The 13,587-nt window shown below is 32.8% G+C and overlaps 1 protein-coding gene across 8 annotated transcripts in view; it reads right to left on the reverse strand.

The window, feature by feature from the left end:
* Positions 1 to 5,212: 5,212 nt before the first annotated feature.
* LOC134852967 (muscarinic acetylcholine receptor M3-like) overlaps positions 5,213 to 13,587 on the reverse strand; it is a 71,068-nt gene continuing 62,693 nt past the window's right edge. For all 8 annotated transcript variants that reach the window (XM_063868920.1, XM_063868895.1, XM_063868869.1 and 5 more), the window contains one exon: positions 5,213 to 5,785. In XM_063868920.1, coding sequence (XP_063724990.1) covers positions 5,523 to 5,785 — 263 coding nt within the window. In that variant the 3' untranslated portion in view covers positions 5,213 to 5,522. The remainder of the gene's footprint in view (positions 5,786 to 13,587) is intronic.

The raw sequence follows: 13,587 nt of genomic DNA on the forward strand, positions 1-13,587 counted from the left end.
CTGAATGCTAATGAGCTAAGTGTTCAGAGAAATCATTTAAAACTTCAGCGAAATGATTTATCACTTGTTTAGGTCTAGCAGTTTTATCTTGGTTCATACCAACTATACATACCAGTAGCCCTGCGGTACACTCAGGAGAAGTTTCGAAAGGCGTCGAATTAGAGGTTTCGAAAGGCGTCGAATGATTTTTTAAATCAATTAATAAAGCGGGCAAAGAACAGCTTCGCTTCTGAGGCTTCTAAATTCAACCCATAATTACATGGGATTTTTGTTCCGACTTTCGTAACAAAAGTTACGGAATATTTATGTTTTTTTATTCAGACAATTTTCGACTTTTTAACTAGCCATTTTTGATGATTTTTTTATATCATTCAAAAAATATTGTTGTCCTGGGCTTAAATTTGAAAAGATATTTTACCTGTGATCTTTTTTCGTAAAGTTATGGGGGTTTAAAGATAGCCATTTTGGTCAATTTGGGAAAATTAACGCGCGATATATTTCGCGCTATTAACGCGTAAGCGGAGGTTTAACCCGTCTTAGAAATCGTTCCAAATTGGCTGAAGTAAGCTTAATTGATTTATTACTAGGAGCGAAATTTATCACTTTGTAGTTTATATGGGCTAGTTTATTTGAGATTTTTATGTTCACAAAAATCTCAAATATAAAAAAAATTCGTTTTCTTTTTATTACATCAAATTATTTTTTCATGTTATCACTGCTTCATAGACCTTAAAATGCAATCGGAACTTTCAGGGCTTCGCATTGAAACGAGCAATCTTGTTTTCTTTTAGCAGGAAAACTTGCTAACGCTTAAAATAACATGATAGCGGCAGGAGATTATAATTTTTAGTGATAATGATAGGTCGTGATAAAGAGTCTATGAACAGACTGTAATATAGGTCAAGATGGTTTTTTTTCAGGAAAAGAATCAAAATCAGTCATGGTAATGTTGATCTTTTAGGTTTGAGTTTTGATTTCTTAAGTTTAAATCTAAAGTGAAGGCAATTCACACACTCCATATATGAAAGCCAAAATGGCTAGAAAAATTGATTGAAGGCAATTCACTCACTCCATTTATGAAAGCCGAAATGGCTAGAAAAATTGTGACTGACAAGTAGTTAATTCAATTTTTGGATTTTTGCACTAAATTTGAAATTTTCCATATTCGTAGTTGTCCTGTGTGTTTTTATGGCTGATTACTTAGTGCTACTATGTAATGTATGAAGAAAAAGTATGCTCACAAAAAATTTCTTCAAAATTGCATTGAATTGTGACAAGGTGAAACAGTTTTTCAAAACCGAAATTCAAATGTGAGGGAAAAAAATTTTGTTTGAGTTTCGAGTTTTCAAAAAAAATCTTGTGTTCTGCGCTACTTGAGTTCTTTGACGCTTTTCCAATTGTTTGTTGGCTATGTTTAGATGAATAATGGCCTCCAATAAAAATAGGCGAATGACATTATTTCTTAATTCAAGAAATGATAAAAATTTACCCGTTCATTTAACAGGCATATTGAAGCGGGATACTATATCTTATCCCCCCCAAACAAATTTTGGCACCTTTTATCAATTAAATAACTTCTCATTTAAATCTGAGAAATTGACTTTGCTAAATTATAAGAAGTTAAATAATTCCTAGACCCTTTCTTACTTGGTGCTGTGGGATCCTAAACTTGGGAATCGAGTCCCGATTGTTCCTTGTTTTTTGTTGCAATCAAACTACAATTTGAACGCATTTTCTTATGCCTTTTTATTTTTTACCGCTCAAATGGATTTGGTTGATGACACATCGGCTTACTCGCATTATTTGCGTCGCTTCGAGGGAAAATTGGTTTTTTGCTTTTGTGTAAATCAAGATGGTTATTGATTGAAAATTTCAAAATTTTAAGTCTTGCTGACTTAGTTTGGGCTCAAAGCTTCAATTGTTTCTGGCTGAACATAGCAAATTTTGATTTGGAAAAATTTGTTCGTTTTTTAATTGCTTTATTCTTTCAAAAGTTAAATTTGGCTAGAAAAGTTGTGACTTCTTTTATATGAAAATCATCGCCGCGCATTGCTTTTTTTGAGGAAGATGTTTTTGTGCCTATGTCAGTGAGCGTGTTTTTGAACGTTAATTTAGTTCTTTGGAATTACAATATATTTTTATCTCAAGTCAGTCGCGTACGATATCACAAGTTTTAAATATAAATTGACTTTTTTGCGTGGAACGGAATCTATCCAAGTAAAGCTTGTTTAATTATTTTGTCAGTGAACAGTTAAAGCTGTCAATTGGCCTAATTGATTGGTTTTCTCAAAATACATTTCATTGAGACCACCGTAGAAAATTTTTCAACACTTTTTTGTCTTGAACTTTCTCAATTCCTGTTTGCTAGCTTGCCATACTGTGTGTGCAATTGTCAATGATAAAATTTTTCGAATTTAAAGTAGTGATAATCTATAACTTCGAAAATCGAAAATTAAAACTTTTTCATTAAAAATCTTCACAGTTTTGTTTGTTCTTCACCAATGGCTAATTTTTGGTTGTCTTAAATTTTTATACAAGTTTTTTTTGGAAATTTTGAAAAAAGTGATTACGTTTCTGTTCTAGCGTTTTGAGTTTCATTTTTTTGAGCTTACATTCTAGTTTGTTTGTCAATGGTCTTTGTTGCCCCACTTCATAGAGCATCAAATTTGTTGTGTATCGAGTGGTTTCACAAGGTAATGCCATACCAATCAAATCAAAGTCAATTTAAATTTAAAACTTGTGATATCGTACGCGACTGACTTGAGATAATTTAACTTCTTATAATTTAGCAAAGTCAATTTCTCAGATTTAAATGAGAAGTTATTTAATTGATAAAAGATGCCAAAATTTGTTTGGGGGGATAAGATATAGTATCCCGCTTCAATGCAAAACCAAAAATTTGTAATAATTTTTCAAAATGACGACTTCCTTTTTCCCTTCTACATAATCAAGTGATTTGTGAATTTCAAAAATCTAAAGAGTTTTTAAATCTTTAAATACCAAAAATTGAATTTTTATAGTTTCTTGAGGGTATTATTTTGTTGAACTACCGTTTTATATGTTTTAATTTTGTAATTGTTAGAAGAAAATTTAATTGTTTCCTAAAAACTTCTATCGTTGGCAAATTGTTTTAATTTTCAATTTGATAGCCATTAAAAGCATAGTCCGTTATTTTTGATTGCTGTCAGTAAACAATCTTTCAATCATTTGAACTTCTTGAGACTTATTATTACGTGCAGTGATACATAGATGTTTTTCAAAAATCAAAGTTTGGAAAAAAAAACTACTGATATCAGATCAAGTGCCTGAGTTATTTAAGACTTTCATTTTCGCAACCTATGTAACGCATTGTTGTGTCAAAATTTCTTTTCAACTTTTTCTGAATTGTATATGAAAAATACAGCGCCCAAGTACAAACAATGCTGATAATATTATTTCATTATTGAAATTTTAAACATCACTCGAAAAACAGTACGCGTTTCGCTCAAAACCAAGAAAATATATATTTCATTTTTGATTTTTTTTCGCAAAAATAAAAGAATTGAAAGTAATGTTACTATAAACTGGTGCTACTATGAATTGATCAGGCTCTCAAATCAGTTCAAAATCAGCTGAAATTTGCTTTTCAGCTTTGTTTTCTGTTACAGTTTTATGTTGACAAAATGTGTGAAGGGATTCAAAACAAAACCTGAAAAATTTTCACAATAATTGACTTTAACCAAATTTTTTCGTTAGGTTTCAAATCTTTTTACTTTTGCAAAGTGTAACTTCATCTCGTAAAAATTTGAACTGCAAGTGTTGCTGAAGACGGAAGTGATATTATTTTAATTAACTTTTATCTGTTATTTTATCTGAATACACTTTACGACACCATGTTTTTATTCATTTTGGTTTATTATTGGTTGATTCTGTTTTTTGATTATAGTAAGCACTCAAAACCAATTTTAAGATGCTGAAGGTTCTGAAAAATTGAAGCATAGTGTATTTTACCTCTTATTATTTAAATACTGCTTTCTTTAGTCGCGGTTAAATCACCTAGTGACATTTAAGCTGTCAACAGATTCTTCATAGCAACGCATCAAGCTGAAGAGAAAGAGCTAGATTGTAACAAAGTGGTGTGATCTAATAACGAAAGCGAGTGTGAATATACTTTTTCTTATTAGATCAGGCCATTTTGTTATTACCTTCCTCTTTTTTTCGGCTAAATGTGTTGCTATGTAGAAACTGTGGACAGATAAAATTTTATTAGGCAATTTCATAGCAGAAATGTTTTATATTTACAAAATTTTTCGTTCATAGTCTTTTTTTTGTCTTCGTGACCATGCGGATTACTTAATAGTCTAAGTAGTTGCTTATAAGGCAGCAAATTTTGGTTTAATCCCCACTGTCGCATGGTGTATTGTAGCTTTTTTTCCTGCTGAGTTTCCTTTTTTTAAAATTTTACAGAGCTTTTTGTTAGCGCGATAAAGAGCGTTCCGTCTGAGCTAACTATTAGTAGGAGCACAAATTTCAATTCTAGTAACTATTCGATAGCCCAAAAGATCTTTTTTATATTCAAAAAATTAATACTTTCGTTATTTAAAGGTTGATAGCTGTTTTTCGACTACACCGAATTTTTGGGTGAAAAGTTTTCTCAAGATATTTGCAATATGCAAACGATTCATATATTAATCGTACTCTTTAAGATTTGTAGCTTTACTGAACTTAAGCGGAAAAGGCGAGCGACTCTTTATTGGTAGGTCCAAGTTTGAGTGCCATAGTCCAAGAATAAGGGTTTAAAGTATTAATGAACAAAGTGAAGACACATATTTAGGTCCTGTAATTTTTGTCGCTCATTTTTTGGTGCAGTAAGAACTGTTCATATGCTCAAATATATTTTTGAGGCTTGATTTTTCGTTTCTTTTGAAGTTCATGAACTAATCTGTTAAACGTTATCAAATTACTCCCTTCAACTCCAAAGTTGCGATTGGTCCCAAAAAAACGTGATCGCGTTTCCAAAGATTATGGTTTTTAGATTATTTTAAGCAAAAGTTTCAACCTTAAATACTTTTTGAATTTCAAGGTGATGTAATTTTCTTATTAAACTCGACCAAAAGATCGCAATAATGAAAAAAAAAGTTTTTTTTTCAATTTCAATGAGTTTCTAACCGTAGCATTAACATTTTCGAAACTTTAACATATCAAAACTTGCAACAACCTATTTAGCTGTGCAAGTAGTTTTGTTCATCTTTCCGGAAATCAATATACTCAATTTGAGATTCAATCAATCATTTCCCTGAATTTCCAATAGACGATGATTGGAATATTCGTTTGTGAGATAAAATTTGTTGCCTTATTGATTTTTGCCGCCTCAGGCGCTATTTTGAAATCATTATTTGAACCAATGATTTCTAATCAATCATTTTATATCCGATACAATTGTGATATAACATAAATATCGCTGCTATTTCAAGTGATCAGATGAAACAAACTCGTTTATGTCTCTTAAGTAGTAATTTTACTGCTCCAGCTAATAATTTATTTTAGTGGCCAGGCAGCGAGTTCAAGCTAATGGACCGTTCTGACTTGTTATTGAATCTGCAGCAGAGGATTCTGTAGAACGCGTTGGCGAAAGTCCGACTGGCTAGGGCGTAGCAAAGTGGGTTCACTGTGCTATTTATATAAGTGAAGAAATAGGAGAAGTTGAAGAGCGCGTTGGTTCGCTCCAGAAAAGTTTTGTCTTCCCGGAACAGGGCTCTAACTATGACCAAAGAAGCCCACGGAGTCCAGGTTATAATGAGGGCTCCTGAAACATTAAGAACGTTGTCTTTCGGTTTATGTCATATATTTTATTGCCGTTATTAGAGTTATTTCATACCTGCCGTAAAAACAAACAAGGTAATCGTACCAATGGTCCCATACAAAATGCAGAGAGATAAGTTAGTTAAAAGTTTTAGTATGCATTCTCTAAATTTCGGCAGTGAACTGATGTTTTTGATCATTTCATTTTAACGAAAATCTTAGAGGCAAATCTAACAAAGAAATAATTAAGTCTTCTTTTGGTGTATACCCACTAAAATAATGATTCAAGTGGCCTGATGAGTCCATATTTCTAAAAGAGCTTTTGAAAGGAACTCGTCCCAAAATAGCCAAATTAGCAATATCAAACTCTCTAAAATTGCTAAAAACGATCACAGGTAAAATGAACTTTTAATATTTAGCTCAAGAAGTCACTGGTTTTCAGATGGCATAAGAAATTAATTCAAAAGTTGCTGGTTAAAAAAGTCAAAATGACACGGAGAAATTCATTTAAAAAATCCACAAATAATCCGCAAAATTCTTCGAAAGTCAAACAATAAATGATTTTATTGAGAAAAAGAAAAAAAACTGCTCGTATCAGGGCGAATCCTTGAATGTTTTGATTGGTTTTTAAGGTCTGTGGAGTAGTGTTAGCGTTCAAAAAATCTGTGGAGTAGTGTTGGCGTTCAAAAAATGTGAAACAAATCTCGAGATTTTTTCTGGAAAAACCATCCCCAACAATATACAAGCCGAAACATTTCGCATATTGCAAACTTAATTTTGAGCTCAAAACAATACCTTTCGAAGTAAAATTAAAAATTTCTTCAAAAATTGCTGGTTAAAAAGACGAAAACTGCCTGGAGAGAAAAGTCTAACTCGAGTGAAAGGATTCCGTGAAAGTCGGAACAATAACATCAATAACATTTTTTTGTAGCATATAAGTTTTAAAAAATCGGAAGAAAGGATCAAAATACATTAGCATTTGATTTAGAATGCGACATACATCACTGAAAAACTCTAAAAAAACAGCTCTACAGATCAATATCAAACCATAAATTAAGAAAATAAATGTGGATATCATTTATCGTCTTTTCAAAGCGTCAGCCTATTTAGCAAGGTAAGCAACTGAGATCAATTTTCCTGATTTTAAAATATTCATAATAAAATTTATTTAATACTTTCCGTCAATTTTCATTAAATGTTTATTGCACTTCATTAGTACGGTCAAGTTTGTTCCATAACTATTGTACCGCTTTTAGAAAAAACTAACGGAATATTTGTGCTCCGGGTGGTTTTGTCTCTTCAGACAGTCTCTTCGAAAAGTTATCAGGGCTTAAGGTTTGTCAACTTTTGTTATGTTGGGACAAGTAACGCGCAAGATATTTTGTGCTGTTATCGCATAACTGGCTATTTGAACCGCTCATACGTTTTTTCCTAGATATTTGGCAATGAATTGAGGCGAGATGTTTGGTGTTTTTAATTTATACCTAGACGCTAAGAAAATTACTTTGACTTGACATTGCGTGTAGCTGAAAGTTTTCATTCAAAAATCAAAACAAAACACCTGTTATTTTAAGTTTTGCAATGGATTTTATCAAATTTTAAATTGATGTTTCAACAACTGTTTCAAAAACTTGAAGGGCAGTCGGAAAATTTAGGGGTTTTCCTTAATACGAGCATTCATGTTCGTTTTATCAGCCCTCATGGGTCTTATTGAAATCTATGCTTGATCCAATTTTTTCTAATTAACCATTTAACACAACCCGTACTGAAACTTGTAGTCAAACTTAAATCTGGACATCGAAAATATATACAAAATCCATATCTGTATCAGTCCTGTGGCATGTCGCTTTTTTCCCTGTACATGTCTGTAACTTTATCATTAAACTACAATGGACTACATAATAACCATCTGCGGTTCTGCCGTTACATGGCGCTAAGTTTTCTACATGATCAGACCTGAAGCAGGTATAGTCATTTCTGACCAGGTATAGTCATGTCTGACCAGGTATAGTCATGTCTGTTCAGGTATACTCATGTCTGACTCAGGTATAGTCTGCAAACGGTAGAGGTGATCACATGTGAAAGAGATATGCACAGAGCTGGAAAACAGCTAGTGTCTGACAATTGTATGATTAGACGTGAAATTGTGAGAAGAGTTCGGTACGGGAAGTTACAATTGTGATATAAACTAAATATCGCTGCTTTTTTAAGTGTTCGGATGAAGTAAGACAAGTTTATGTATTTTTAAGTAGTTCAGGAAAAACTGTTCTAAATATGGATTACGTGGCCTTGTCAATCTCGAACCATAAGTTTTCGAAAATTAATTTTTTATGATTACCCTTGGATTGGTCTTTTTTAAGCGGTGGAGATTAGTCACTTAGTACCGTATGGTAGAAAATCATTTTAAAAGTACCCAAGGTCATTTGAAAATTAAGTATGTAATTTCTCCTTTTGAAACGGGCTAGAAACAAACCTCATGGTAAATCACGTGAGGGTGATTATGCTAGGAAATGCTACGGGAGAGGCTCTCTACACTGCGGAAAATCGTGAAAAGACATTAAAAAATAGTCGTATGAATATGTTCGTAGAATTAGAAAAAAGATTTAGACCAGAGCTATAAAGCTGCGTTTTAATGCGGAAGGTAATTAGGAGTATTTGAAGTCTCCCAATGCGAAGTCTTAAAAACTTAACTTCTACTGTTTAAATTTGACTCCCGTTGAGCTAACTAATAAGAAACTTCCTGTCAAAACAGGCTGTTTTTAGGCTACTTTTGACAAAGAATTGCCGCTCTGAAATTATTCACTGGAGCTATCAACTTGGAACCTAACTTAAACGCAGACTTATTGATTAGCAGAATTTCACGGACAAATGATGATTTGACTTTGAGCCGAACTTTAAAATTCAGAGTGTCAATTCAAAGCACTTAGGCAATTATTTGAAAAATCTAAAATGCGGTTTAAGACACCACTGTCGAAATTTTTGAAATATTTTAGCCTTGCGCTTGGCTTTTGCCAGCTTGTATAATTTTGCGGCAATGAGCCTTTGAAGAAATGCTCTTCATAAGAACGGACGTTTTTGGCGTCCGAAGGCTCGTCAGCCAAAGCCGGATGTTGTAAAAGTTTATTTAAAGTAGATCTTTGGAATCCGTTTTTTTTCATATATGAAAAATCGTCTAATCAGTATTGTGCCAAAAAAAGTACTGACCCCCCCCCCCCCATTCAACTTTGGTTGTAAATTTTTCAAGTGGCTATACACCCTTTGGCGCTATTTTCAACAGCCAAAATTTTCCATTTCTGCCTGATCAAACCTATAAACTTCTAAGCTTTTGATCGTAACCCTCCAAAAACGCTCAAGAATGGCATTTCCCTCCAAAAATTGCCAGTTGCCCACCAGCAATTGGCAATTTTTCTTGCTAAATATGGTCATTTTAGGGTATAATCAGAGCTCAAAAAAAGCAAAATGGCAGACCCAGAGGCGGATCTAAGATTTTCTTGAGGGGGCAGATTTTTAAAAAATAATTTTGAAAACTTTGTCGACCTCTTATGCGCACCTAATATATTAAACTTTTCAAAGAGTACTTAATCAATTTATCCAAGATGCTGCGAATAGCCGGAAATTGGGTTAGCTTTTAGGTAATTGAACTAATCGATTCCTGCAGCTTTGTAAATCAGACCGCTTGCATTGAATTTCCTCTGTTTTCACAAATCAACCAAAATTCTCGCTTCTCAGTATTTTTTGACTCTTACGTAACAACAAAGAACATCAAAAGGACACAAAAAATGTTTAAAAGGCCCATTAAAATCTAGTTAAAATTGACGTTAATTCTAAAAGAACCCCATGTGGTTTTGAACTTCCCCACTACAAAAAAATCATCAAAAAGACAAAAAACATTTAAAAAAGATACTGTGAACTTACTGTCCGCTTTGTTCAATTTTTTTTACAATTTCCCTGACCTATTTACGCAATCTCCTCTGTTTTTATCTGATTTGCCTGTGAAACAAAAATATTTCAAAATTGGGCAAAGTCATTACTAGGAGGACTCTAAGAAATTTGGAGTGAAAATGACTTGAGAAGCAGAGAATCGAACTCCACCCCCTCGCTCAGCTCCTCCCTAACTGTAGCCTTAGCCATCACACTAACCCTCGCCCTTTCAAAAAATTATTTCTGTTAACTTACAGCTTATCGATTTTCAATCAAATTATCTGGAAATAATTTTGAACAAAGTATTTGCTTTTTTTGGCACATTTTAAGTAAAATTTTACAGCGACCTTAAGCTTTTCTTCTGAAATATGATCTTTATTTTTTTTAGGACAGCTCGGAAACCCAATTGTGTCGACCTTAAGAAAACTCGAGAAATTTTTGGAAAATTTTTTGACAACCCTCTGACACCTTCGAAAACTTCCCAGAGCCCCACAGACCCGTGGTATTAAAATTCATATTTGCAATTTGATTTTAAAAATTGAAGAAAGAGTACTTTCAATTTATTTAAGAAAGTTGACTTAAGAAGTAGAACTATTTGAAGAACTAATTTTAGAACTAATCGATCTTTTCTTATATATTTTCTTTATATCGATGCAAATTTCATGTGATCAGAAAATAATTTGGGCACTTTCGAGTTTGTGAGTTCAAATTAAAAGCGATTAACTTTTTTTCGCTTTTTTGAATGAGTCATGACCAGTCTTTTCAGTCGAACATCGAAAAAGCCAAATGGCCTTTTCCGCATGAAAAAACATCGCGTGCCATTAAAAATCTCCTTCGACAACCGGCTGATCCGGTTTTGGAAGGACAGATTGATCGATGACGCCGATTGTTATAAAAGGTTTTTATAAGTAAAACCTAAAAGGTTCTAATTGACCTCGCTTGGATGGTACTTTGTGACAAATCCCCTCTCCCTCTAAGTATAAATAGTACAAACAATTTTTATTACAAGTTTGACCCCAGTAATCAAAATTCCCCCTTTTGTGGGAAAATGGTCAAATATACCAATTTAGTGTTCTCCTTTCAAATAGTGGGGGTTCTCACCTGCGACTCATTGTCGCTTACCCTGTCACGCTGTGAAATGATTAAATAGAGCCTTTTATTTTTCTGCTTTTAAAAGCTACGAGGGATCACCTGTGACCATCCGCACTCAGTGAATTCTTTAAGGATGATTTGAAAGGGTCTTTCCCATTACAGCCCCCTCCCCCATCATGGCTAAACAGATAATTTCTGATATGAAATTACCATGAAATAAGAAATTTCAGATCTCCAATAGACGTGTATTGTCGTTTGCGACAAATTGCCGACACGCCAAAAATTTTCAGACGATGAGCTCCGGTATTTTTCAAGAGCAGTTTTTCGGCTCATAAATTATGTATCAGTTCGACGGATAGACAGTTGAATAAACTTCCACTGAACAAAATGGCCGCTACTTTTCATGGATGACATAAAATAGGCCATGAATGATTAATGAAATGGGAAAAATTGGCAGCCGCATTTTTCTGAAAAACAATTTTTGACTAGCAGAGAAAAGTCAGGCAAAAGATAAGGAAAAACAAATAATGTGACTTTTTAGGAAGGGGAAGGAAAGGAAAAACGTCATCTGAGAAATCGATTGACTGATAACAGCTGATTGAACAACCATTGTTGTCAACACGGAAGGTATTCGCTGTTCAAAATTTTGTTTGGAACTGAAAATTAAAGACATGAAATTGAAACACAACAAGAGCCAAAAAGAAAAAAAGCCAGAAAGCAAATATCAGAGACAATTTTAAAAGTTTCGATTAAAATTGCGATTCACATCAAGAGTCAAAAAGAAAACAATGTGCCGGTTGCAATACAGATATCAACGACGGTTTCAAAAAATTGATACAAATTTAATTGTTTCAGATATCTTCACATAAAAAAATAGTTTTGGTATTTTCACCTAATTTTTCCGGTTCGAATATCCAATTAGAAAATTTGTTTGGACTTGGATACTAAATTGTATGAAAGTGAATCATATCATGAGAAAAAGAGCCGGAGTGCAAATATCACAGGCAATTACAAAGTTTAATAAAAATTTAGTTTTCATTTAGTTTGCGGAAACTTCCAATTAAAACAACCAGTCCGAGCATATTAGCATACATATTTGTGTATATACACATACACATGCATACTTCTATACATATAGATATTTATATATATATATATATATATATATATATATATATATATATATATATATATATATATATGTCTGTATATGTATATGTATGTACATATATATAATATATAACCAAAATTAATCGGAGTAGTTTTTTATTCGGCTACTTCAGCAATAACAGACATTTTGGTGATAAAAATCAAATTATTTTGTTAAAAAACGAAAAACTTTTATGGCGAACTATTGAGTCCCACTGGGCCTTTTTTAACATGTGCGCAACTGAAAATTTTTCCCGGTAAACATGATTTTGTCGGTTTTTTGTTTGTTTGCTCAATTTTTTGTCGGCCTAGCATCACGGATTTTTTGCGTTCTAAGCAATTATCACTGTATTTGCAAGTGTTGTTCATTGAAATTTCAGGGTGGAAATGAAATTTTAAAAAAAGTTTTATTTTTTTTTCGACTCAACTGTATCTGATCAACAATGGACGACTTTGTTTCCGCTTGTATATTTTGTTCCGTCGATGAATTAAATTCAAGCGACCTGCTTGGCATGCTTACCTAGAATTGTTGTTTGATAAAAACAGGTATTATGGAAATGTATGGCGTTGAGTTTTTTTTATATTTTTTGAGACGCTTTAGAAATTTTCTTTCTCTCCAAAACCAACCAACCAATCTGAGATTGAGTTTATTAGAGTGAAAAAATATTTAAAAACTTCCCTGCATTAGTGGCCAATCGCATTTTTAACACAAGTTTTATCGCCTTTGGAAATTTTTGATTTTATGACCGTATTTTTATCTTTCCAAATTTTTACCAAAACTACTATCCCAAATCCGAGTTTCTGGGTTGAATCGAAAGTAGAAATTGCGTAAAATTTTTCTGCACAAGCGGCTTCACCCATTTTTTTCAACAAAAACCTATGATTTTCGGAAAAGTCAATTTTTTGATTTGTTGACCGTTTTTTAATTTTTTTGATTTTTCTCGACAACCATCCTGCCACATCTGATATCAATTGAAACAAACTAAGAAGTTTCCTTTATAAAGTGCAGCGCTCATTTTTCTTACAAAAAAATTATTGCAGTAAAATATCAAAGTTTTGAAACTTTGACTGTTTTTTGGAATTTTTTTTCAAAAACTACTCTGCCAATTCTCAAGTTAAAGGGTCAATCCATCGAAAGACTTGGTTGCAAGAACTTTTCCGACAGAAGCTGCGAATGTTCAAATTTTTGTAAGAGGAAAAAGAGTTACGTCTTTCGGAAAATTCCAAAATCTGGAAAATTTTTCACTCTCTCATTTAAGAAGAGAAACAACTATGATTTTGGGAAAAACCCTATTTTTACCAAAAACCTTAATTTCCCAGATTTTTTTACTCTTGTTCAATTTTATCTAGACAGCGAAAAAATTGGTTCACCTTTTTTTCAACATTTTTCTCGACTTCAAATTTTCTGTTTCATGTTTTTGTTGTATCGAAATTAGCACGAAGCTCCGTTTTGCCTCTGTGTAACAGTTTTGTTTTCCTTTTAAGAGCAGCATTAAAAATTTATTCTATATTTTTAAATTAAAGAGCGAGCTAAATAAATCAACAAAAATGATTTGCTGCACAAAAAACATTTCACTATCTTATTATTCGGTTTTGATTATCACTCAAAAATTTGAAGTTTGCCAATAAATTTGAAGTTTGCCA

This window comes from Symsagittifera roscoffensis, chromosome 1 (assembly GCF_963678635.1).
Source record: "Symsagittifera roscoffensis chromosome 1, txSymRosc1.1, whole genome shotgun sequence".
In the NCBI taxonomy this organism is placed as follows: domain Eukaryota; kingdom Metazoa; phylum Xenacoelomorpha; order Acoela; family Convolutidae; genus Symsagittifera; species Symsagittifera roscoffensis.